The 26,902-nt window shown below is 42.1% G+C and overlaps 1 protein-coding gene and 1 long non-coding RNA gene across 2 annotated transcripts in view; both read left to right on the top strand.

The window, feature by feature from the left end:
• LOC127570942 (uncharacterized) overlaps window positions 1-5,408 on the top strand; it is a 29,720-nt gene extending 24,312 nt beyond the window's left edge. The window contains exons 5-8 of the long non-coding RNA XR_007956428.1: window positions 435-567; window positions 2,237-2,382; window positions 3,494-3,641; window positions 4,460-5,408. This is a non-coding gene — a long non-coding RNA (uncharacterized LOC127570942). The remainder of the gene's footprint in view (window positions 1-434; window positions 568-2,236; window positions 2,383-3,493; window positions 3,642-4,459) is intronic.
• Window positions 5,409-24,421: 19,013 nt separating this feature from the next.
• chn2 (chimerin 2) overlaps window positions 24,422-26,902 on the top strand; it is a 219,558-nt gene continuing 217,077 nt past the window's right edge. The window contains exon 1 of the mRNA XM_052016707.1: window positions 24,422-25,075. Coding sequence (XP_051872667.1) covers window positions 25,030-25,075 — 46 coding nt within the window. The 5' untranslated portion in view covers window positions 24,422-25,029. The remainder of the gene's footprint in view (window positions 25,076-26,902) is intronic.

Consider the following 26,902-nt stretch of genomic DNA (forward strand, 5'->3'; position numbering starts at 1 on the left):
CTCCATACCTGAGGTCAGGATCGAACCCGGGTCACTGGAGCTGTGAGGCAACAGCACGACTTGCTGTGTCACTGTGTTACCCAAATTACTATGCAGTAATCACTTGTTAGCAAACAAATACTGCATAGTGTCGTGGATTGCCAAAGTTCGAGAATAACCAGGAGATGCAGAAGATTCTTCAAGAAATTAAGCCTTTATTTGCGAACAAAAGCTGTGACGGTCAGAGAGCTAGTCGCTGATTACCCCCAGACACAGCTCACAGCCCTTTTTTATAGACCCTTCCTAGCCCAATTAACATAATCAATCATGTTAGTTTTGGCTGCACGGTTATATCCGATTACAGATCCCCCATCCCTCAACCCATTGCATTTCGCCACAGTTGTTTTCTGATCCAATCACAATGTGCCATAAATGTGCCACAATTATCTCTGCAGTGCAGACGTTGTTACTGGGCGCCGGGCCGCGCCTAGGTTGCCGCGCTTACGTCACCCGCAGATCACCTGATTCTTCCCTTCGATGAAGAAGGAGGAGGACCCAGCGCCATCTTGGGCTCAGAACATATTACAGGTGGGTATGTATGTGTAGCCTTTATTTTCCCTATATTCTATATTAGCTGTGTAACTGATCTTGAACTAAGTGGGGTGTTGGCTTAGGGTCTTAAAAGGCACCTGACCACAAAGCATTCCAGATTGCTGTCACGAAGTTTTGCAATCATTTGGCAGATTTGGATATTCAGCAGGGCAAGAGTACAGTGATTCAAGCTTCAAAATCCTGGTAGAAGAGGAGAGGGGCAAGGGGCCCTCTTTTACACCAGGAGGCCACCCCATGCTGAAATGAGGTGATAATGGAAAGAGGTAAATGAAGAATCAGAGCCAGGGTCTGGAAGCAGTGCAGAAAAACATTCCATGACACCTCACACTTTGTTCAGGAATGGTGAGGTACAATTCAAGTTCCATCTGAAAAATCCTGCATGTTTGGATTTTTCTTCAAACAACTAGTGGACATAATTTCATAACTTCAAACAACCAGTGGACATAATAACAGTGGACATAACGAGTGGACATAATTTTAAGGTGATTGGAGGAAGGTATAAGGGGGATGTCAGGGGTAAGTTTTTTACACAGAGAGTGATGGGTGCGTGGAACGCACTGCCGGCAGAGGTTGTGGGGGCAGATACATTAGGGACATTTAAGAGACTCTAGATAGGTTAGCATAACGCTTTACAGCGCCGGTGACCCGGGTTCAATTCCGGCCACTGTCTGTAACGAGTTTGTACGTTCTCCCCGTGTCTGCGTAGGTTTCCTCCGGGTGCTCCGGTTTCCTCCCACATTCCAAAGACATACGGGTTAGGAAGTTGTGGGCATGCTATGTTGGCGCTGGAAACGTGGCGACACTTGCGGGCTGCCCCCAGAACACTCAATGCAAAAGATGCATTTCACTGTGTGTTTCGATGTACATGTGACTAATAATGAAATCTTATCTTATCTGAATGATGGAGAAATGGGGGGGGGGTGATGTGGTTAGATAGATTTTAGAGCAGGATAAAATATTGGCACAACATTGTGGGCCGAAGGGCCTATACTGTGCTGTGGTGTTCTATGTTCTATGTTAACCAGTGTATAAAATTATGAGGGGCATAGATAGGGTGGACAAGCAATATCTTTTTCCCATTATTGTGCGATCCAATACCAGAGGGCATGCATTTTAAGATGAGAGGGGGTAGGTTCAGAACAGACGTGAGGGGGACGTTTTTTACTGAGAGAGTGGTGGATGCCTGGAATGCGTTGCCTGATAGGGTGGTGGAGGCAAATTCATTGGGGGCTTTTAAGAGGGGCTTGGATGGGCACATGAATGAGAGGAAAATAGAGGGATATGGGCATTCTGTAGGTAGGAGGGATTAGCTACGTCGGCACAACTTTGTAGGCTGAAGGGCCCGTTCTGTGCTGTACTGTTCTATGTTCTATATCTATGTTCTATAATCCTCTCATCACTAAGATAAAAAATAAGCCGTTGAATATGATTAGCTGTAATTAGGAAGAGACACGAGAAGTGATGTTGGAATTACAGGAAGATTCCCCTGATGGCTCAGTGAGTACACTTAAGTCCATTTAAACTGATCCCCGTCAATTAATATTGCCCGAGGTTCAACTCTTGGTCTGTTCTTTGTAACTGGTCTGTGTAATGCAGTAGGGCGGGGTTGGATTACACATTACAACCAAATCTCTCCCCTTCCCAGCCCCACTGCCTGGAGGAACCAAAACTGATCTAATCGCTCCTTGCTGAAGCTACTTGCGAGAGAACGGAGTGAATCCACAGTGGAGGTGGCTGGAACTCAAGACATAAGGATGAATCAGGCAGCACGCTGCAGGAAGGGAGACAAAGGTAAGGGAGATGACTTTAGAGCAGAATTGGTCATTTCTGGCTCAAACAAGAAAAGAAACAATTTCAGATAACCAGTTTTTGTGTCAAGACACTGGTCATCTCTGATCTAAGGTCATTCATCTTAACCCAGTGTTATCTCTTCACAGATACTGTTGGATCTATTTAATATTTTCAACGTTCCCTTTCATTTCAGATTTCCAGCAACTCCCAGTTCCAGCATGTGCTATTGTTTTTTTTTATTCTTACTGCCTCGATTCATTTACTAAATAGATGGCTCCAAAAGCATTGTGCCACCTGGAGAACGTTGGTGTCCATTCTATCAGAGACATTTCCTTCGTTCTCTCCAACCCTCCCCCTCTTTTCAACTTAAAACACACTTGATTTCTCTCACCTCGGGTTCAGAAGGCTGATTGACCTGAAACATTAACTCCTTTTCTCTATTCTATCTGATATTTTAGATGATAGCATTCCTCTCGAGAAGAATATATGAACGGTTTATGTAATAAGGTACTATACCGTGAACTGACCAATGTCTGGACTTCAACCAACATCAGTTACTAAATGAAATTAGTAAAACTTGTTGGTGTTTGTGGGACCTTGCTGTGCTCATATTAGTTCTGCATTTTCCTACTTTATGACATTAACTGTACCTCAGAAGTATTTCATGGCTGTAAAACACATCAAACAAACTGAGGTTGTGAAAGGTCCTTTCTTTTCCTTTGTATCTAATTGGTTGGCATGGACTCGGGCTGAAGGGCCTGTATCCGTACTGTATTGCTCTATGACTCTATTGCTCTATCTACTGGTAGATTTCCTATAATATTTCTTGTAAGGTGGGTAGAAGAGACTTAGGAGCAAGAGACAAAGCATATGTATGGTAGAGTCGAGGAGTGACAACCAATGATCAAGGTCTACACGTGAGAGGATTCCAGTGGAAAGGAAGAAAAAATGAAACATGGGATAAGGCAAGGGACTAAGAGTGTAGGAGGTCCAAGGAAGACTGAGGAAGCAATTTAAGACTGATGTACTGCTTGTGGTGATGGGATTGAAGGCTACTGGTGGGTGCTCAGGAAGTAAATTCCTATGAGTCTCTTTTTTATTTCTATTGCAGGGCTGTCTGTCCCAGTGGAAGATTGAATGCACAAGAGATAATTTTGATTTTTTTCACACACTAATGGACCATCTGATATAATCAGATATTGCCATTATGGAAAACAGCCAACTAGAACCTCAGACATGAGACCACACAGATCTAACTAGTAAGTTCAAACATTAATTATCATTTGGATGTAGTAAGGAACATAAATATACTGAGCTTACAACATCATTTCACTCTGATGCTCGGTTTTTTTTGATACCTCAATCTTGCAGGGAAATATTTAGTACCCTGGCCATCGAGTTCATTAATATGTACAAAAAAAGTATATTTAAAAGCAATATTGTAAAATGTTTCCCTTTTCTCTACAACTTCAGTAAGCATAAAATGTAGATAAGCCACTTATCAAGATTCAAATAAACCTGAGGGTCACATTTAGTTGGGTTTATGAGAACATTATGAAAAATTGCATATTTGTTTTGCCATAATCAGTTCCATTCACGTTTTGATAATTGTATCCTTATAATAAGCCTCAGAATTCCATGCTTGTGTTGCTTTCATCATGTTTCCATTACCGCTTTGCTAAAGAATTTGTGTGCATGGGTTTCGTGAAGTGATGCATTAGAAGAAAGTAACTTATACGTACGTAGCACTGTATTAGAAATCTGACTAATTTCTTGAGGACGTTTCCTCGAATGAAGTAGAGTGTACTGTTCGTTTGTTGTGAACATGGTAGTCACTTCTGCACAAGAAAAGCTCACAAACTGCAATGAGAGCTCTCCTTCACATAAAAAGAGAAACTGATGGAAATTATCGATAGGACAGACGCAGAAACAGAAGTAACGCATCAGGTGAATGACCTATCATCAGAACAGCAATTCTTATGAAAGATCTGCGATTTGAAGCACTAACTATGTTTCTTTCTCCACAGATGCTGCCTGACTTGCTGAATATTTTGTGCATTTTCTCTTTCTATTTCAGATTTCCAACCTCCGTCTTGTTTTGTTTTGTGATTCATTCCTTCGCGTCACTTCATTGGACCCTGAATCATTGGACAGGCAGATAAGCCTTGGTTTATAACTGATGAACTGAAGAGTAACACCTCTGACAGTGTGGCAGAGTTTGAGTTTGAGGAGATTCGGTATGTCACCAAAGACTCTTAGAAATTTCTATAGGTGTACAGTAGAGAGCATTCTGACTGGTTGCATCACCGCCTGGTATAGAAGCTCCAATACACAGGATCGCAAGAGGCTGTAGAGTGTTGTAGACTCAGCCAGCTCCATCATGGGCACAACCCTCCCCATCATTGAGGACATCTTCAAGAGGCGGTGCCTCAAGAAGGCGGCATCTGTCATCAAGGACCCTCACCATCCGGGACATGCCTTCTTCTCAGTACTACCATCGGGGAGGAGGTACAGGAGCCTGAAGAACCACACTCAACAATTCAGGAGCAGCTTCTTCCCCTCCGCCATCAGATTTCTGAACGGTCCATGAACCCATGAACACTACTTCATTATTCATTTTTTGCACTATTTATTTAAGATTTAAGAGATCTTTATTAGTCACATGTACATCAAAACACACAGTGAAATACATCTTTTGCGTAGAGTGCTCTGGGGGCAGCCCACAAGTGTCGCCACGCTTCTGGTGCCAACATAGCATGCCCACAACTTCTTAACCCGTACGTCTTTGGAATGTGGGAGGTAACCAGAGCACCCAGAGGAAACCCATGCAGACACAGGGAGAATGTACAAACTCCTTACAGACAGCGGCGAGAATTGAACCCGGGTCTCTGGCACAGTAATAGCGTTACGCTAACCACTACACTACCGTGCCTAATTTATAGATTTGTATGTCTTTGCACTGTATTGCTGCTGCAAAACAACAAATTTCACGTCATCTAAGTCAGTGATAATAAATCTGATTCTGATACTGGTATTCCCTCAGACTGCTTCAGTGCCAGCTTGATCTACAATTCTACCACCATGCGCTGGAAATTTAGTTTAGGTATTTGTGTCAAAGATTAAAGTGCTGCTACATGAAGCTAACATTTGGGTTTCAATCTCATGTCTGGTACATTTTCCTGAAAAACGTTCTTACAGCATTCATTTTCTTTAGAATCGTTGGTGTTATGTTTGTTCTTCATCAAGAGACAAACTTCGCGTGGGTTTAACATCTGAACATTTTATTAAACAACAACAGACTGGCTTGCTTTCCCTCTCTTTTTACAGCCACTGCCTGTTCCCCCCATGTGACCTCCTTGCATTGCCTACTGGGAACTGTAGTTCTGTATTATAACTACATGATAACACATAATAACACAGTCGGGACATAGATTAACACAGCCCAGAAGCAGGCCCTTCAGCCCATTGTGTCCCTGTCAGCCATTAAATACCTACTATACTAATCCTATTTTCCAGCATTCTGCTTGAAACCTTCCATCCCATTGCATTTCAAGTTCTCATCTAAATACTCCTTAAATGTTGTGACATTACCTGTTTCCTCCTCTTCTTCAGGCAGTCCAATGCAGACTTCAACCACTCTCTGGGTGAAAAAATTCTTCCTCAAATCCCCTTGAAATCTTCAACCCCTAACCTCAATCCCATGCCCTCAGATTTTCGACACCTGCTTGCATATAATCTCAATGCTGAGAATTTGTGACAATCTAAAATAAATTATTTGGAGCTGGAGAGACTCAGTGTGACATCCGATAACAAAAAGCCCACTTGGAATACATCTTCAGAGAGGTTCAGCCTACTCTCTCCAAATCTCTATCCTATTACTATGGTTACATTAGTTTGCTGTTGCATTCGTTGCTGGCTATAACCATTGTTACACCATTTAGTATACCAAATTAAGATCTACTTGGCCTCAACATGGAACAGCCTAAACATGCTGCTTAGCCCTTCAAAGTCTAAGGGTGAATCTTAAATGTGGCTAATTCAGTCACATCCAGGAAAATTGCATTTCATACCTTACAAAAAATCCACTTTTTTCCAGAATTGCAACAAATTGCAAAATGGCAAATACAAAGTATTGGTGCTTTTATCACTATCAAATAAAACCATATATATCAGATTTACAGTCAATGCCACACCAAATACACACCAAGCACCATTGGTACATCTCAATACCACGTAAAGTCATTCCAGTGATAAATTAAAGTTGTACGGTGATTTTCTACAAGAGGGGCTGACTGGATCACCATCAGAAAAGTCATGAATGACTAATGTTCCACATCACGAACAATGATAAACTCATACTTCACCACTGGACTTGGCACTGTGTACTTATGATATTTGTCTGGTTTTACAAAATATGTCGTTTGTAAGTCCACTTTCAGACTTAGAAGAAAGGACTTACTTTTTGTTGAAGTGGAGCAATACCATTTATAAAATCCATGGCAACAAATCACCGCAATTTCTTCAACACCCAGGAAATTCATGACCTTTACCAATCAGGAAGACTGGGGCAGCAATTATATGGGTATTCAACCACATTCACTCACTCACTCACTCACTCACTCACTCACACACACACACACACACACACACACACACACACACACACACACACACACACACACACACACACACACACACACACACACACACACACACACACACACACACACACAATTTGCCAGTGGGTCAAGATCTTTGATCTCCCAAGCTAGTAGCACTCTAGGGGTACCTTCACCAGCAAGTCAAGAAGGTGGCTCTCCACCACCTCCTTAATGCAGGTGTGCTGGAGCAGAGGGATTTTGGGGTATGTGAGTACAAATCATTAAAAGTGGCAGGGCAGGTTGAGAAAGTGGTTAACAAGACACAAGAGATTCTGCAGATGTGGTTAACAGGACATTTTGGTTTTTATCATTCAAGGCAAAGAGTATTAAAGCAGGGTAGTCTAGCTGAACCTTTGTAAAACACTAGTCCACCTGGAATATTTTGTTCAATTCTGGTTACAACATTTTAGGAAAGATTTGAAGGTATTAGAATTCAGAAAAAAATTAATGCCAATAGTACCTGGGGTGAATGATTACATTTATAAGGATAGATGAAAGAGGCTAGAACTGTTTTCATTAGAGAAGGGAAAGCTGAGGGAAGATCTGATAGAAATAAATAAAATAATGGAAGGCCTGGATGGAATGGATGGTGAGAGGCTGTTCCCTTTGTGGGATGGGTCAGACACAAGAAGTTGCAGAAGAGATCTAAGAGTTATATAAGCATTTTAAAGATAGTTTTTTATCTAAAAGCAGTTTTTATCCATCATGTGCTTGGAGTCGGGAAAGACTGTCTCCAGGTATGGTGGAGATAGGTTCCACTGTGGCCTTCAAGAGGGAACTGGGTAACTGCATAACGAAGAACCATTCACAAGGATAAAGGGCAAGTGGGTGGATCCAGTGAGTGGGTCAGCACGGGCAGGATGTGCTAAATGTAGTGTAACCGTTCTCTGACTCTACAGCGGCTCAAAATGGAGATGGAGCATTTAGGATGTCATTCAGAACCTCAAATCCATGCATTGGGAGCACACAGAAGCTCTGTATAAATGGTGACAGGAGCTAACCACCGCACAAATAGCCTGCTCTCTCCTGCCAAGCACCTCCTGCCACATCGGTGGAAGAGTCTGTACCTCCTCCATTGACCTTATCATTCAGCTCAGAACCAGCAGAACCAGAGTGGAGGCAAGTCATTCTCAATCCTGACAGACTGTCTAAGAAGAACAGCTTCACAGCGGTCCCTGAAAGGTCAAAAACCAGCAGTAAAACCAAATACAAAAACATGAAATAAGACCGATAAAAGACATAAAAAGCTCTTTAAAATCCTTAGACATCTTACAGCCTGCAAGTCCATCTCAAATCACTGACAGTCTCAGTTACCATTGGTGTGATGGACTGCAGGGAGTGGGATGCAGAGGCTGATCTCTGCCGCAACCTGTGTTGCTGATAAACTCATTCATTCCTGAAACGGGCTTTGAGCACATTAAATCTCGATCCGTTTTCCAGTTTCTGCCATGCTAGTCTTAATCACAAATAGGGAAATGAATTATCACAGAAGTGACTAACATTACTTAGATCTCTTAAGTTTGCACATTTTTTTCATCTCTTTCATGGACAAATCTTACCCAGGCTACATAAAGGACATATATTCTAACCCCTGACACAAGACTGCATTTCCATAGCTTCTGCACCTAGGTGATCCACATTGGGGGTATATTCTTAGTATCTGTCTACGTCATTTCATATAGGATGAAAGAATTGGAATTGAAATTGGAACTGGAATTGGTCTATTATTGTCACATGTACCGAGGTACAGTGAAAAACTTGTCTTGCATACTGTTCATACAGATCAATTCATTACACAGTGCATTGAGGTAGTACAAAGTAAAACAATAACAGAATGCAGAATAAAGTGTCACAACTACAGAGAAAGTGTAGTGCAGGTAGACCATAAGGTGCAAGGCCATAATGAGGTAGATTGTGAGGTCAAGAGTCCATCTAATCGCACTAGGGAACCGTTCAATTGTGTTTCAACAGTGGGATAGAAGCTGTCCTTGAGTCTGGTGGTATGTGCTTTCAGGCTTTTGTATCTTCTGCCCGATGGGAGGGGAGAGAAGAGAGAATGCCCAGGTGGGTGGTGTCTTTGATTATGTTGGCTGCTTTATCGAGGCAGCGAGAAGTGTAGACAGAGTCCATGGAGGGGAGGCTGGTTTCCGTGATGTGCTGAGCTGTGTCCAGAACTCTCTGCAGTTTCATGTGGTCACAGGCAGAGCAGTTGCCATACCAAGCTGTGATGCATCTGGATAGGATGCTTTCTATGATGAATCGATAAAAATTGGTAAGGGTCAACGGGGATTTGCCAAATTTCTTTAGCCTCCTGAGAAAGTCAAGGCGCTGGTGAGATTTCTTGGCTATGGTGTCTACATGGTTGGACCAGAGAGTACTTGAAAGAGAATTTCCAGGGGGAAGTCCCAAAATAAATTCAATTTATCAATGGCTTTTCCAATAATCAATGTTTAGTCCTTCAGGATCCAGGGGCAAATTAAGCACACTCTGAAGAAATGGCAGATTTGCTGAATAATTCCATTATATCAGCCCTCATAGCAGAAGACAATGATATGGCCAAAAGTGAGAAAATGGGCGGCACAGTAGCATAGCGGTTAGCGTAACGCTATTACAGTGCCAGCGATCGGGGTTCAATTCCCACCGCTGTCTGTAAGGAGTCTGTACGTTCTCCCTATGACTGTGTGGGTTTCCTCCGGGTGCTCCTGTTTCTTCCCACATTCCAAAGACGTACGGGTGAGTAGGTTAACAGGGGTGTAATTGGGTGGTGAGGGCTCGTTGGGCCAGAAGGGCCTGTTACCTTGTTCTATAAATAAAGTGTTTTAAAGAAAGAAATAAGCGTACCAAAAACAACAAATGCAAAGACCTGATGGGATGACCCCAGTGCATTAAATGAAGTCGAGGAGGGAATTTCAGATGCCATGACCAAAATCTTCCACAGCTTTACTAATACTGGAGCCATCCTTTTAGTATGGAAAATTGAAAATAAGTAAACAAAGTTTGAAAGGGAAATAATTCATGCAATGGACTTGTTTGTTGAGCATCTGTCGTGGGGAAGTTATTGAAAGAACAAGCGAAAGAGAAAATTTGAATGAGCGTCATTCAATTTACATACTCAGACAAAGTACGTATGAGAGCCAACATACTTCTGTATAAAGTAGGTCATGGACACAAAGATTATTCCTAGAGTCACATACTGCAGAAACAGGCCCTTTGATGCACCATATCTAAGTAAATTGATAAATAAATTGGTTTATTATTGTCACATGTACAGTGAAAAACTTGTCTTGCATACCGTTCATACAGATCTTTTCATTACAACTGTGCATTGAGGTAGTACAAAGGAAAACAATAACAGAATGCAGAATAAAGTGTTTCAGTTACAGAGAAATTGTAGCTAGACAATAAGGTGCAAGGCCTTATTCACCAGCACTTGGTCTGTAGCCTTCAATGCCTTGGTGATCAAATGTATTGCCTAGATACTTCTTAAATGTTGTGAGATTACCCAACTCCACCACCCACACAGGGAGTGCATTCCAGATTCCAACCATCCTTTGGGTGAAAAATTTCTCTCTTAGATCCTCTCTGATGACTTAACTCTTCTTTAAACCGAGGACTTTAGTTTTAGACACCTTTGCAATGGCAATGTTTCCTACCCTCCACCCTGTTTATGCCCCTCATAATTTAGTACGGGCGTATCCCATTAGGCCTGAACTTCAATAGCAACAAACACAGCCATGGCATCTTAATCTGATCCCACCTGACACAGAGAAATTCTCTTAATTCTACCCATTGCCATCTCCCACTTTTGCTGCTCCCTAGAGTAACTTGTTTCTCTCTTTCTCAGGTCTGTTGAAGGGTCCCTCACTTGAAATGTTAGCTGTTTCTCCCCACCCCCCTACCCCCCACAGATGCTGCCTGAGTTTGCCCAGTATTTTCCATTTTCTGTTTTGATATCATATTGCCTCAGTTTTTCTTATCCTACAGGTATAAGTCTGGCCTGCCACACATTACACAGACCAAGAAGCTTAATGTGCCAGTAAATGCTGTCACTTAGCCACTTCAGATAAGAATTTTTTAAAAGATATTTATTTATTAGTCACATGTACATCGAAACACACAGTGAAATGCGCCTTTTTGCGTTACTGAGAATGTGCTGAATGAACAGTTCCCTGGTACGATAAGATGGACTCTTAACCACACAATCTACCTTGTTATGACCTTGCACTTTATTGTCCACCTGCACTGCACTGCACTTTCCCTGTAACAGTAACACCTTACTCTGCATTCTGTATTGTTTTCCCTTGTACTACCTCAATGCACTGTATAATGAATTGATCTGAATGAATGGTCTGCAAGACAAGTTTTTCACTGTAGCTCGGTACATAAGATAAGATAAGATATCTTTATTAGTCACATGTACATCGAAACACACAGTGAAATGTGTCTTTTTGCATAGAGTGTTCTGGGGGCAGCTCACAAGTATCGCCACGCTTCCGGTGCCAACATACCATGCCCACAACTCCTAACCTGTACATCTTTGGAATGTGGGAGGAAACCGGAGCACCATGCAAACACACGGGGAGAACGTACAAATTCAGCGGCCGATCGCAGACATTCCTTTTGTTCTACATATCCCTCCCCACCTTCACTCCTCCTGAAAGCTAACCCCTACCTCTCTCTTTCCCAATTCTGGAGAAGGATCACAGACCTAAAACATTGACTGTTTGTCTTTCTACGAATGCCGCTTGACCTGAGTTTTTCCAGCATTTTCTGTTCTTTATTACAGTTGTTAAGCTAACTGGTCCTTAGAGTGGAAATGATGTAAAAAGCTGGGAGGTGATAGGTGGAAATGACAAAGGGCCGAAGAAGAAGGAATCTGATAGGAGAGGACAGTGGACGTTGGACAATATTCCCACTCTCTCTCTCCCTCACCTGCCTATCTCCTACCCCTCACCTGGATCTACCCATCACACCTGCCAGTTCTGCTCCACCCCTTTCCCCTGACTCTTTATACTGGCTATCTTCCTTGTCCAGATGAAGCGCCTCAGCCCAAAACGTCGACTGTCCGTTTCCCTCCATAGATGCTGCCTGACCCGTTGAGTTCCTCCAGCATTTCATGTGTTGCTCCAGATTTCCGGTATCTGTAGTCTCTCTTGTGTTTCCATGATGATGGTTACTTTTGTACCAGGTGATAAGGTCATCTGTGTTTTTGGTCTTGAAATGGATGACTAGAGGGATTGATCATTCCATTCCCAAGGCAACATGCGGTACTCAATTGGTTGAAATCACTCTTGATAGTTTTAACAAACACTTGAAACATATTCTTTGTATTTTATTCTCTTCAGCAGAGTCAAGTTCAAATTTTCCACAATATTTTATGTTGGTTCATAAATCAATTCATCTCACACAGGGCCTACTCGTAAAACTGGCCATGACCCCATGTAGAAAATGTGAGATTCCACTGATCGCACTTGTTTGGGAATGCATTTCAAACTGCTCTCATTTTTAAAGGCATACTGCCACTCACGGGCATGTTTCCGTTTATTTAATGTGCTAACAAACTGACTGTTGTCTATAAATGAAAATTTTATATGTTTCAGTGTACTTTTTGTCATTTTTAATTATTTCAAATCAGGTTATTCACTGGTGGAAGGTGAAATATTTATTATTTTTCAAAATTTTGTTGGTAAAATAATTTTCTGCTGTATTAATAGATGTCTCTAGGACAGTTCTACCAGAAGTGTCAAAGAATACCTCTTAAAGGAATGGAAGATGAGGAAATGATCATTGTCTGTTCTACTGCCTGATTCTATTGGTTCATGGAAGGTTCCATGTTTGTGAGCATACAAATAAGTTTTAGAAAAAGCTTAAGAAAATGTATATCCTAACCAGAGCAATTTCAACCACATATTGGGTATAATATTCTATTTAAGCTTAAAGAAGAAATTCTACTTTTCTGATCTTTAATTTTACACTTGGCAGACAATAGAAGGGCCATTTGTACACCTTAAACAATAGCTGGGCATTGTTAATTTAATATATTTTAGGGCAAATTCATTTTTCTTTTCAGCAGCATTGACCAAAGTCATACCCTGTATTAATTTTCCATTGTACTGTGGTATATTTTATCTTTTACCAGGGCATGACAATGATTGTGGGAATCTTGTTTATATGTCTAAGCTTCTTGGTTATGATGGTGTGACATGAGAATTTGGCTTGGGCAAGGAATATTGGGTAATTTAATTACACAAACAAATATCACTTTGAAAGTCCTATGATGGCAAAAATACCACTGAAAAAGTGTTTGGAAACCAATAGCCTGAACAATGATTCCAGTGGTTGAATTGAGGAGAGATATGAAAAAAATATTATAGTTCATTTTGAAATCAATAGGAGGATCACAAGACCAATGGACTTCCGATCAGAACTTGTTATGAACTCTTTTCAGTCGAAATTCATTTCATGCTATAATTGTACTAGACATTGATTGTCTGATATCTCTTAGACCATAAGAATCATGTTTTTAGTGTATACAATATGACTGCAGACAAATTCTGAGGACCTGAAATTAACTCTGTATTTAGTAGAATTGTACTATTGTCACAGAACACAATTATTATTTAATATGTTACTTAACGTCTAATTTTAAAGGAAATTTGTCAAGAGTTTCAAGGCTGAGTCCATGTATCAGACTTCATTGATGGACAAACAACATTTATCTGAGTACACTGAATGAAGTGTTAAGCAAGTGAAACATTTAAAATGCCACCTAATGATGGTCGCACGTTTTGGAAGACGATAAATGAAGGATCATGTTAACACTGTTCTCATACCATCGCCAGAATCAAATCCTGTCGCGAAGAACCATTCTTGAAACCGTACAGCTAACTTGCAACAATGATATCATGTGCCTTCAGCCGCTGCCTGCAAATCATTTGTATGCCGCTGCAGTAATAATAGTGGTTGCTGGAGCAAGTCATGTGGCTGTCACTGCTTGGTGCTTGCATGAAATAATGGATACAGTTCATACAACAATCTATTACAGCTGCCATTCTCTAGTGCGTGTTCAATTGAGTTCTTATGCCATGACATTTTTTTGTCAGTTTGAGATGTTTTATATATTGTTGCTTAAGAAACCTAATTCTGCACATGGCTGGCTCTGACCCAGTCTCAAACAACAACAAAGGATAGAAATCTGCTGGTATCAAACAAATGCAATGTAATATGTACGTTTTGAGAAGCTGGAAATGCATCTGAATTAAATGTTAAGATATAAGGGAGCACACAGCCTGTAACATAAAACATATGAATCAAGGAATGTATTATTATCTTTTGGAGTAACTTGTGGGAATTTCTAAGTTAAGTCTCCATTTGAAGACAAATTATTAGGAACATCAGTGCATAATTACATTGTCATTGTATACGACATCCTCTCAAAGCTCTTCTTCTTCCACAGGATTTTTGAATTACGAGCAAGATATACCTGCTGACAACTGCTGTAGTCAGTTTTAAGAAGTCTATGAACAACATATAGGAAGAACTCTGTGGTGAATGTTACGTTGCAGATGATTTGAAACATAAATATATTGCAGACTTCAGCATGAATCATGTCCATTCCATTGGTTTAAGATGGACTGATTGTGTCCTCAGAAAGAAATGCTGAAATTTAAAATACTTATTTTCTTTTTTAACCAAAACATGAATGACTTCCAATTAATGCTGAAGTACATGTAAAAACACTAGCAAAACTCAAGGGATCACCAAATTCTTAATTCAACAAAATGCAATTCTTTAAGGGATATGAGAATCCACTGTCAAATAACTCAAACATACAATGATAAAGTCAGAGAATCAGAGAAGGTGGAAGCAGGCCCTTTGAGTCTGCAGGAACCATCAAACACCTTTTTATACTAATCCCCCTTTATTCTTTATTCCAATTTCCCTTCAGCTCCCCTCAGATTAGTGGTTAGCATAACGCTATTACAGTGTCAGCGACCCGGATTCAATTCCGGCTGCTGTCTGTGAGGAGTTTGTATGTTCTCCCCGTGACTGCATGGGTTTCCTCCGGATGCTCCGGCTTCCTCCCACATTCCAAAGGCATACGGGTTAGGAAGTTGTGGGCATGCCATGTTGACGCTGGAAGCGTGGCGACACTTGCAGGCTGCCCCCAGAACACTCTACACAAAAGATGCATTTCACTGTGTGTTTCGACGTACACGTGACTAATAAAGAAACATTACCTTATTTTGTGGGCGGGCACGGTGGTGTAACGGTTAGCGTAACGCTATTACAGCGCCAGCGACCTGGGTTCAATTCCTGCTGCTGTCTGTAAGGAGTTTGTATGTTCTCCCCGTGTCTGTGTGGGTTTCCTCCGGATGCTCTGGTTTCCTCCCAAATTCCAAAGATGTACGGGTCAGGAATGCCATGTTGGCACCGGAGGCGTGACGACACTTGCGGGCTGCCCCCAGAACACTCTACGCAAAAGATTCATTTCATTGTGTGTTTCGATGTACACGTGACTAATAAAGAAATCTTATCCAATCTTATCAGATTCTACCACTCACTTACAGACTGGAAACGATTCTCAATGGCCAATTAAACTACCAACCCACTCATCTTTGGGATCTGGGAGGAAACCAGAGAACCTGGAGGAAACCTAAATAGTCAGGGGGAGGACATGGACAACCTCCACACTGACAGTGCAGGAGTTCACAATTGAATCATGGTCACTCGAGCAGCTCCATTAGTGGTGCTATTGTGCCATAGTAGAAAACAGAAAATGCTGAAAATATTCAGCAGGTCAGACAGCAGCTGTGGAGAGAACAACCGAGTCAATGCTTCATCAGAACCAGGAAAAATAGAACCCATCATGTTTTAAGTTGCAGAGAAGGAGCTGATAGAGAGAACAACAGAATTTCTGTGATTGGGTAGAAACCAAAAGAGACTGAATCATAACTATGACCTGCAAACAGTTTTCTGTATTATCAGTTATTTATTCATTTGTTACACAGAAGAATTTAAGTCTACTCTGCTGATTCTATCACTTGCCATGAGAAAAAGTAATTTCCTTTGCTGACTGTAATCTCTCTTAACAATTGACCTCAAACGACCACATCATGAGCTCAAGTCTCTCCTATTCTGAATTCTTACAATATATAGAGAGATAAGTTGAAACAGCCTTAAATATCTCAGGGGTGGAAAGTGGAAGTGATTTATCTTGCATCTAATTGTTAACCCTTGAATGTTTGAAATGATTTTTATCTAGCAAAATGTTTAGGGATTTTACTTAGTTCTGTAAGAATTTTTTTTCAAAGAATTAAAACATAATAATGCATGTTTGAACCATGTAAGATTGCTTAAGATGGGCCGTGAATAAAAAAATCCAAACATATCTTTCATATTGTTATGTAATCACTCATACATTACAATAATTGTATTCTGAAGAGTCTTCCAGACATTCTACCAAAAACACAATCCTTTTCAGTACCACTCAGTGGAATTTTCTCAAGCAGTTATTTAGCTAAAAGCAATCAGATATATAATGCTCTGGTAACATATTTCCTTAAATTAGTTACGGTTCACCTAATCCTTTGACATGCATATTCATCGAGGTTACAGAGTACGCAGATGATGATGTCAAATGGAGTGTAGTGCTTACTTAACATCCGTCACGCAGAATTATACTGTAGACCTTAAAACCTGCTTTGGCATTACTCAAAAGGAGCCCAACTTTACTTGACAACTGAGAATTTTCCAGGTAGGTTCTTCCTTCATTATTATTCCTTGGTGATCACTTCTATCCACCACCATTTCTGAAGATGTCCTAAAACCCACCGACCTATTCCCCAACCATGCCACCCACCCTTCTTCCTTATAAGACACTGCATGGGAGTTGGATTTTCTGTGTGAAGCATTGAGTGGCATGTTGCAGATAGTCAGTCGCTCACTACATCACGGGAAGCCTTGCAGAGTTGTGCCATGAATTGCCTACTGCTCTCTACCCAAGGAAAATACCCCTCACCTTGAGCCGAGAACCTCCCTCATCTCCCAAATACAGCAGACGTGGAGGTGGCAGATGTCTGCTGCAGCCCTCATTGTTTTCTCCTTCAGTCCAGAAATGAACCAGAGGAGAAGACAATGAGGGCCACTGTCAGTGGTCCAGCTATGGCTTTATGGCTGAAGTTCCGCCTGCAGCAACAGCAAATCTCAGCAACCATCCCTTTGGATAATCTTTGCATCTGGACACTTACCCTGCTCTGACAGGTCTACGTAAAATCTCTGCTCACTGGAAACTCTTGGATGATAGGACAACCCTGGAAAAGACTCTGCCCCTTCTCTTTGTCTCTTCTGCCAAGGTATCTTTGTTCTCAGCCTCTCTCCTTCTTCAGGTTACACCGGTGGCTCGGTGGAATGGAACAATGGCTCCCATTTCTTAGACAGAAAGGACTCCTTCACACTTCCACCATATTAACTTCCTTACAAACCTTATCTCAGCACAATTCTAATAAATGTCATAATCTCCTAATCAGTACCCATGATCACCTAGATAATTGAAGAGCCCTTTAAACAGTGCAGATGAGTAAAACTGGAATCCATCTCACTCCTAAATTCCTGTGCTTGATTCACAGGCTGTGGTAGCTACATGGGTGCAAAGTTATCTGACAGGGAAAGTGTTAAAGAAGTCATTTGTGAGCTTGGTGGCACCAACTATCTATTCTGCAACCTTGCTGTATGAGCATGCATTGTATTCTGGATCACAGTATTCAACTTGCAAAGTCATGTAAGTGGTGCTAAAATGTGCGCCTGGTATTCAGAAGGAAAATTGCAAGAAAATTGACACTCAGCACTGAAGAACATAGCACTACAAATTCCAATTTCTTACCCAAACTTCCTCTGCATTTATATTGCTAAATATTGCAAACAGCAATTCAGGAAGCAGGGAAAACTAAAAACAACTTATTTAACTAATTTCCATATACAATTAATAGCTTTGAATTTGGTGTATAATGTATTCCAGTGTTCTGTACATTAAGTGAATCATATTTGACATGAAACAGATGTTGTATAGAATATGGGGTCAGGTTGCAGGTGGGAAGGTTATACTGTGGCAGATCCATGCCTTGGCTCAGAGCCACAACTATGCCTGGCAGATGTAAAAGGTTTCTTTCACTTATTCCTTGAAATTTCAGAGTGAAACATAACTTAAAATATTTCATAGCTTTTGTGGGAATTACATTTACACAGTTAAAAGATAAATGCTCGGTGCTGTTATGTAACAGTCTTAGTCTGGATTCATGTTATCAGATATCTTTAGGGAATTTTAATTCTCTCTCAATTTCTCAACTTAGAAATTCAATTGCACATGCCCTTTTCTTTTAGACTACAAACAAACCCTGAAGCCATCTAGTACTCCAACAGGATGCCCAACTGATACTTAGCTGAACAACTATGCAAATCAAGAGTTGTTTCCAGCTTCAGTGCAAAATTAGGCACTACTTAGTGCACATGGTCAGTTGTCTCAGCTTCACAACAATCAGCTCACACTCATGAATATTATTCAACAAAATGTAGATAATCATCATTCCATATTTCACAATAAGATAATTAAAATGTCTATTAATTTTTTCTGGTCTTTTGATATCTTCATTTAAAAATTTCAGTCCCACCTAAAAGCACGATCATGGATTTAATATTTTTGTCAGGTGCTTTTGCCGACATCCCATGCATTGTGTTATGCGTAGTTTCTCGGAATTTAGATCAGCAGATTTCTGGAGAGTTATTCTAGTCAGCGTGCATCAGTTGCTGTGCCATTAACTTTTAAGACCTTCACTATTAATTTCGCCAGAACTCAGGACAATTCCCAAGGCACGTTGAAGGTGAAAAACGCTCTGATGCTGGAGGAACTCAGCAGGCCAGGCAGCATCCGTGGAGAAAAGCAGGCGGTCAATGTTTCAGGTCAGGACCCTTCTTCAGGACTGAAGATAGGAAAAGGGGAAGCCCAATATATAGGAGGGAAAAGCAGAGCGGTGATAGGTGGACGACAGAGGAGGGGGCCTGTATGGGCCTGGACTTCCCCATGAGGCATTCTGCTGGTGGAACTCTCGAATACTGAAAGACCTGGATAGAGTGGATGTGGAGAGGATGTTTCCATCAGTTGGAGACTCTAGGATCCGAGGGCACAGCCTCAGAATAAAGGAACGTCCCTTTCGAACTGAGATGAGGAGGAGGGTGGTTAATCTGTGGAATTTGTTGGTGTATTTAAAGCAGAGGTTGATTGGTAAGGGGATTAAGGGTTACAGGGAGAAGGTGGGAGAATGGGGTTGAAAAAATAAATCAGCCATGATTGAATGATGGAGCAGACTCGGTGGGCCGAATGGCCTAAATCTGCTCTTATTTCTTTTGGTCTGTTTGCAGTGGAAGTGCATGTGAAGCCACAATGCTGACTCTTGTAAATTATCATGGTCAGCTTATTATCTTGCAGCTTCCTGTTGAATCCCTACGTGGGATTGTCTGCCCGGGAAATTCTGATGGGCAGGAAAGACATTGGTGCTGAGATGGATAAACCTCTTGAAGGCAAGGAAGGTAAGACTTACTTAGGGGAAGGAGCCATCTTTTTCACTGTGGAAAGAAGCAACAAAATTGTACTGTACCACTTACACGTTGACGATCTTAGCATACATGTAACAGCTTGCATATTGTCCTCTTGACACAATTATTACCTCAGCATTACTTGTGCTGTCCACATGCACATGCACTGTGAATCATCAACACTCACTCACAGCTGGAAGTCCAGCTAAAGGTTGCAAAATCAGGAGTCATAAGCAAGATTCAAAGGAATCAAAAAGCAAAGGGCTGCAAATGCTGGAAATCTGAAATGGAAACCAAAAGTGGTGGAAACATTTAGCAGATCAGCCAGCATCCATGGAAAGAGAAACAGAGTTAACATTTTAGGTCAATAATCTTTCATCTGAGGTGTTTACAGAGTTCCTTTAATTTTGCAAAACAATGATACACCACGATTCACAGGATACTTCACTGTTAACAGACATATCACATTGAGATGCAATATTTGGACAGATGATGAAATATTTCAAAGTCACAGTCGAGTTTATTGTCAAATGCACAAGTACAATGAAAAACTTACTTGCAGCAGCATCACAGGCACATAGCATCAGATAAGAAGCATTCACAAGAAAAACATAAATTAAACTTAAATTATACACCATTTTTACAAGAAAAAAACATAATTAGAACAAAAAGAACAACCTCCATTTTAGTGCAAAGTGATTAGAGTGATCATAGTGTTGCTAAACTGCAGTGATTAGAGTTTTGCTGGTTGGTTCAAGAACCGAATGGTTGAAGGGAAGTAGCTGTTCCTGAACCTGGTGGTGTGGGACTTCAGGCTTCTGTACCTCCTGCCCGATGGTAGCTGCGAGAAGATGGCATGGCCTGGATGGTGGGGATCTTTGATGATGGATGTTGCCTTCCTGAGGCAGTGCCTCCTGTAGGTACTACCGATGGTGGGGAGGGATGTGCCCATGATGTACTGGGCAGAGTCCACTACTCTCTGCAGCTTCTTACGTTTCTGCACATTCAAATTGCCGTACCAGACCACGATGCAACCAGTTAGGATACTTTCAACAGTACATCTGTAGAAGTTTGTTAGAGTGTTCAGTGACAAGCCTCTTAAGAAAGTAAAGATGCTGGCGCGCCTTTCTCATGACTGCATCTTCGCACTGGGCCCAGGGCAGGTCATTCGATATGTTAACGCCCAGGAATTTAAAGCTGCTGACCCTCTCCACTGCCAATCCCCCAATGTAGACTGGCAAATGTTCACCCTCCTTCCCCCTCCTGAAGTCAACAATCAGCTCTTTAGTTTTACTGACGTAGAGTGAGAGGTTGTTGTTGCGGCACCTCTCAACCGGGTGTCCTATCTCACTCCAGTAAGCTGACTCATCACCACCTGTGATTCGTCCAACAACAGTGGTGTTGTCGGTGAATTTGAAGGTGGCATTGGAGCGGTGCTTAGACACACGGTCATGTGTGTATAGAGAGCAGAGCAGAGGGCTAAGCACGCAGCATTGAGGTGCACCTGTGTTGATGGTCAGTGAGGAGGAGATGTCGTCACCAATCCTTACTGATTGAGAGATCAGAGACACAAGAGAGACTGCAGATGCTGGAAATCTGGAGCAGTGCATAAAATGCTGGAGGAACTCAGCAGGTCAGGCAGCATCTATGGAGGGAAATGAACAGTCGATGTTTCGGGCCGAGAACCTTCTCAGGACTGGTAAGAAAGAGGGCTGAGGCCAGAATAAAAGGGGTGGGGGTGGAGATGGGGAGGAGCACGAGCTGGCAAGTGATAGGTAAATCCAGGTGAGGGGAGAAGGTAGGTCACCTATCACCTGCCAGCTCATGCCCCCCCCCCCCCTCCCTCCACCACCACTTTTATTCTGGCCTCAGCCCTCTTTCTTTCCATTCCTAACGAAGTGTCTCGGCCCAAACCTTCGACTGTTTATTTCCCTCCATAGATGCCGCCTGACTTGCTGAGTTCCTCCAGCATCTTGTGTGTGTCAAGAGATCAGAGAGGTAGGTTTTTAGTCATATATTAAACAATGAATGAGATGTACAGAAGTAGAGAGATTTAGGGAGAAGTTCTAAAGCTTAGGGTCTAGACAGAATGTAAAGCCTAATTGGGCTTTCTTATTCCAGTGGCAGCTGAAGGAAGACTGCAGAGACCGTTCTAATGAAAGACATGCATGCAGAAAAGGCAGCACCTGTGGCAGGACAGGAGGACACACCACTGCCATGCAGGCCATGGGTGCTCACAGTACCAGAGCCTTGCCTTCCTTGATTAACGTCATTTAACCTGCTGCGCAGTGGTCCATAAAAGAATGCACTCTACAGAATCAGGCAGACATATTCACAGAACATAGAACAGTACAGCACAGAACAAGCCCTTCGGTCCACAATGTTGTGCCGACATAGCTATTCCCTCCTGCCTACAGAATGCCCATATCTCTCCATTTTCCTCTCATTCATGTGCCCATCCAAGCCCCTGTTAAAAGCCCCCAATGAATTTGCCTCCACCAGCCTATCAGGCAACGCATTCCAGGCATCCACCGCCCTCTCAGTAAAAAGCATCCCCCTCACGTCTGTTCTGAACCCACCCCCTCTCACCTTAAATGCACGCCCTCTGGTATTGGATCGCTCAATAATGGGAAAAAGATATTGCTTGTGCACCCTATCTATGTCCCTCATAATTTTATACACTTCTAACAGATCACCCCTCAGCCTCCGCCGCTCTAGAGAAAAGACCCCAAGTTTGTCCAGCCTCTCCTGATAGCACTTGCCCTCTAATCCAGGCAGCATTCTAATAAACCTCCTCTGCACCCTCTCTAAAGCCTCCACATCCTTTCTATAGTGAGGTGACCAGAATTGCACGCAATACTCTAAATGCGGCCTAACCAGATTTCAGGATTTATTATTCTCTCCCTCTCAGCTGCCCCAGTGCCTTAAGATGCTGGTTTGCAGATCTGGATGGCAGACTACAGCCTGTCCTTCTCAGGACAGTGTTTACAGGGATTTTTTAAAATAAGCTTCTTCGTCTTCCAAGGCTAAAAGAGAAAATAAAAAATCGGCCAACCCATTCGTTCTGTTCACTCAGATGAAAACATGAGATTCTTCACTGTTGGTTAATAAGGACTAAAACACAGAGATGAAATGGGTAAGCTCTATATTATAGATTGCTTGATAATGAATATGTCTTGTGCAATGGATTTGAATATCAAGTTGGTTACCATTATGCATGCTGCCCTGCATGGGTTATTCCATTGCATTGAAAGCAGATGTCCATCATATAACCATGAGAGCTGGTATTATGCCTCCTGACAGGCATTATCTCAGAATACATTATAAATCCAGGGTTCAAAATGACAGAAGAACAGTATCAACTACCAGTACACTATTTAGGGAGAAATGGAATATGTCCATGCCATAGTCAGGAGAATTATTTCCCCCCATTCATGCATCTAACTGCTTGTTCAATTTCTCCACCTTTCTCTTACTTGCAGCTCTTGGTAATTGCTACTATCAAACCTTTAGAGGCTGACTGTTCAGCGACTAGCTGGTCAACATGAGAAGTGGTAGCAAGAGCTCCTTTGTTCTGAGATGCCTTTTCTGGCAAACGTATTGAGGGTATTGCAAGTAGTGTATTTATCTTACGTCTCCTGTGGCCCAGATTTGATTCTGACCTTGAGAGCTGTCGGTCTGGAGTTCGCTTGTTCTCTGTGAGGCACGGTAGTGTAGCGGTTAGCGTAATGCTTTACAGCGCCAGACACCCGGGTTCAAATCCGGCCACTGTCTGTGAGGAGTTTGTACGTTCTCCCCGTGTCTGCGCGGGTTTCCTCCGGGTGCTCTAGTTTCTTCCCACGTTCCAAAGACGTAGGGGTTAGGAAGTTGTGGGCGTGCTATGTTGGCGCCGGAAACGTGGCGACACTTGCGGGCTGCCCCCAGAACAATCTACTCGAAAGATGCATTTCACTGTGGGTTTCGATGTACATGTGACTAATAAAGAAATCTTATCTTATCTTATTGTGTGGGTGTCCCATGTGCCTCCAATTTCCTCCTACATCCTGAAGCTGTGCGACAGTTTAATTGGCCACTGTAAATTACCCCGACTGCAGGTGGTGGATGGAAGAACTGGGGTGGAGTTTTAATGGGCATGGGTGAGAAAGTGGGTCAGAGTAGGTTCCAGGGCATGGGATTGATGGAATTCATTTGAGAACTGGCATGGACTCAGTGGGCTGAGATGCCCCTTCTCTGTTGTAAAGAAACATGAATTAAGTTCGGAGTCAAGTCAATCTTCTGTGGGAACACTTGGGAATCTTTGGCTAAACTCTAAGAACATGCCTGCACACATGTTGAGCCCTTACTGCCTTGCTACTTCCAATCTTAAGTTTTCCGGGTATATCTTGAATGCACCGTGTACGTTGCATATTATCCGAACAGAAATTCTACATGGCACCCAGCCAAATTTATCCTGCCGGAATCAACGTGGATACAATTTGATATTATATATGCATATATTGGCGCTGCAAAGATCATCAAGGCAGTTATATCAAACGCAATCTCATTGAAAGGAAAGGGTTTGGAGCATTTAGGAAATCGGATGGCAGGGACTCAGTGCAGGCACAACGAATCAACGTGGATGGGAGCTGACAGCCCCAATCAGCTGCGTGCGGCGGCGGGACAGGGCTGGGGTGAGTAGTGGATCACGGGAGCTGTAGTCCAACCCTCTGCTCGCTCTCCCCGGAGTGGACGCGCCGGTCCGGGCGAGGGGACCACAGTTCCCAGAACGAGCCGCGGAGGAGGCGGGGGGGGGGTGAGAGAGATAGAGAGAGAGAGAGAGACGGACGGAATGTCCAGTCGCCTCCTCTGTCTCTCCCCTCTCCGGCAGCCCGCACAACGCTCTCCGACTTGGCGGCTCCTTGCACATGGTAACGTGTGGCCACAATACCTCCAGAACTGTTGGGGAAATGGCGTAGGCAATGTTTTAGCAGCGGCAGCGTTTATAAAAGAGAAAGCCCTCCTGTGTTGCGGCAGCCACTGTGGTGTCGGTGTGCCTTCTCTAACCCTGTCATTTCTGCAGGGTACTGCGTGGGGCACAGTTTGAACTACCGCTCGGGCAGGGAGGCAGCTCCACCGGGGGGGGGGGTTAGGACACTGCGGTGCTCCCTACTTTCTTGCACGAAACCCATCATCGAGTTGGAAACACTGCAAGCCCTGGGTGCTGGATGACAGGGGCTGTCCAGCCGCTCGCACGGTCCGCCCACAGAGGGGGAGTCTGATTCTAAAGCGTGTTGGAGGTAGCACTTAATCTGACAGTTCAGGAAGTGGTTTGAGATGGGCAACACCGACACGGCACGGAAAAGACTGCCGAGGTGTCAGCATTAAATCCCACACCAAGCGGCGGCAAGATCCATCCAGAATGGCATCAAGTAACTCGAGTTTATCTGGTTCATCAGTTTCCTCAGGTAAGGGCAAAATGAGAAATATTGAAGGGAGCGAACTGCGTGCGCTAGGTGAGTGTGTTGCCTGACGTTTTCTGTTTGAAAATCTCACCCATGGTAACATGGTGTTTCCCGGAGTAGGACCGTGCTTTCTTTATTGGAAAGGCATCAGCTCCCGTGGTGAAATTGACACCGGTTCCTGTTAGGCAGATGTTTAAGAACAGAAGTCGCTACTTTCCTGTACCTTCGGTCCCCCAGTCCCTAAGTCCTTTTCAGCTGTAGTTGTGACCGGTGACCGCTTTATTTGTTGTGCACCAGGAGATTAGTTTTGGTCGTCATTTGGTTACAGTACACACGGCTGCTGTAAAATTCATCATTAAATCTCTCCCGAGCTGTAATTATACACGTAAATCACCAAATGAGTAGCCTTTTTTCTTATTTTCCTAAACATTTTAAAGCTGTATCATTATTTCTGTAATATTAGACATCAGCCTTTTAAAGAAAAATGACGGTAATGATGACAAGTTTTAAAAAAAACATAATATGTTAATTGAATAAATAACATCTAATGAAACTGCTTTGAAGAGCAATGCAATTGATATTGTATTTCAGTATGGTAAATTAATAGTTTCTGACTAAGATCGAAGTTCTTGCTTTGGCGACATGTTTTCTCTTTAGAAAACGTTGAAAAAAAGGTGTAAGGAAGAACACCTGAGATGTTTGTTTTGAAATTTAGCAGTAATTAGAACGTCAGAAAAATCCATTAAAAATGTTATAGCAACAATCGTACAATACGGCAAACCAATTCTTTGCTACCTTTCGGATGTCACAAACTCTCAGGACTTAATATGCAAGAATAGCTGAAGCAGAGAGTAGTTAAGCTGATTTTAATTAAAGTGACAAAATTTGACCTAAGTGAATCATCCTACTGTTTGCTTTCAGGAGGACTTGTATGGGGAGGTAATGATGATTAATGGATGAAGCAGGATCATTTATATTGTCATTCTTAATTTTAAAAAAATCTGCAGGAAGGTTCTGTTTTGTTTAAAAGTAATTTGAATGGTATAGTATCTGATTGTACGAATCAAGAATATTGTATGGACTTCCTGATTAGGGAATAATTTAACATCAGTAATCCACTCATAGCCCTACAATGACTTAAAAGTGCTTCACAGGTGAAATACTCTCTGTTAAACTCTGCAGCATTGTACTGTATCGTTTGATGTAGGCCTCTTCTATATTTTGTAACATAAAATTGACCAGCTTTATAAAATACATATTATGTAATACAATATGATACTCACTCATACTACACAATTCTATAAAACTTCAGGTTTGTTGATATGTATAGCAGGAAAAACATTGTGAAATTTTTGAACCTTTTCAAATCAAGTTCTAAACATTTCGATGCTTAGCTGTTGCATGGCTGCTTAAAAATGCATGTACATAATAAAAACAGCCTGGTACCTCAATGTGATAGTACAGCAGAAACTGGCAACTGGATATGTTAGTTTGGGAATCCATTAAAGAAAATATAAGTGCTCTATGGATTTGCATTTATGTTGACTAAAGTAATCTGGATATGTTCATGCATGTTTCCAATATTTCACTCTCTTTGGCTCACTATATGATCATATTAAAAGTCCACAATGCCAGTAGAACAACTTTTTATGTTTTAAAATAACATAATATTGCTGTCAAACTTTGGAATAAAGAGGATTTCTTTACACACAATCTTAATCTTAAAATGAATGGACAGATTGCAAAACTTTACTTTGCTGGCTGACATCACAATGAGTCAGTTGGGAGTGTTTCTTTGGCACATTAAGAGAAACTGTACTTGCGCTCTCA

The sequence above is a fragment of the Pristis pectinata genome, chromosome 5, assembly GCF_009764475.1.
Source record: "Pristis pectinata isolate sPriPec2 chromosome 5, sPriPec2.1.pri, whole genome shotgun sequence".
NCBI lineage: Eukaryota > Metazoa > Chordata > Chondrichthyes > Rhinopristiformes > Pristidae > Pristis > Pristis pectinata.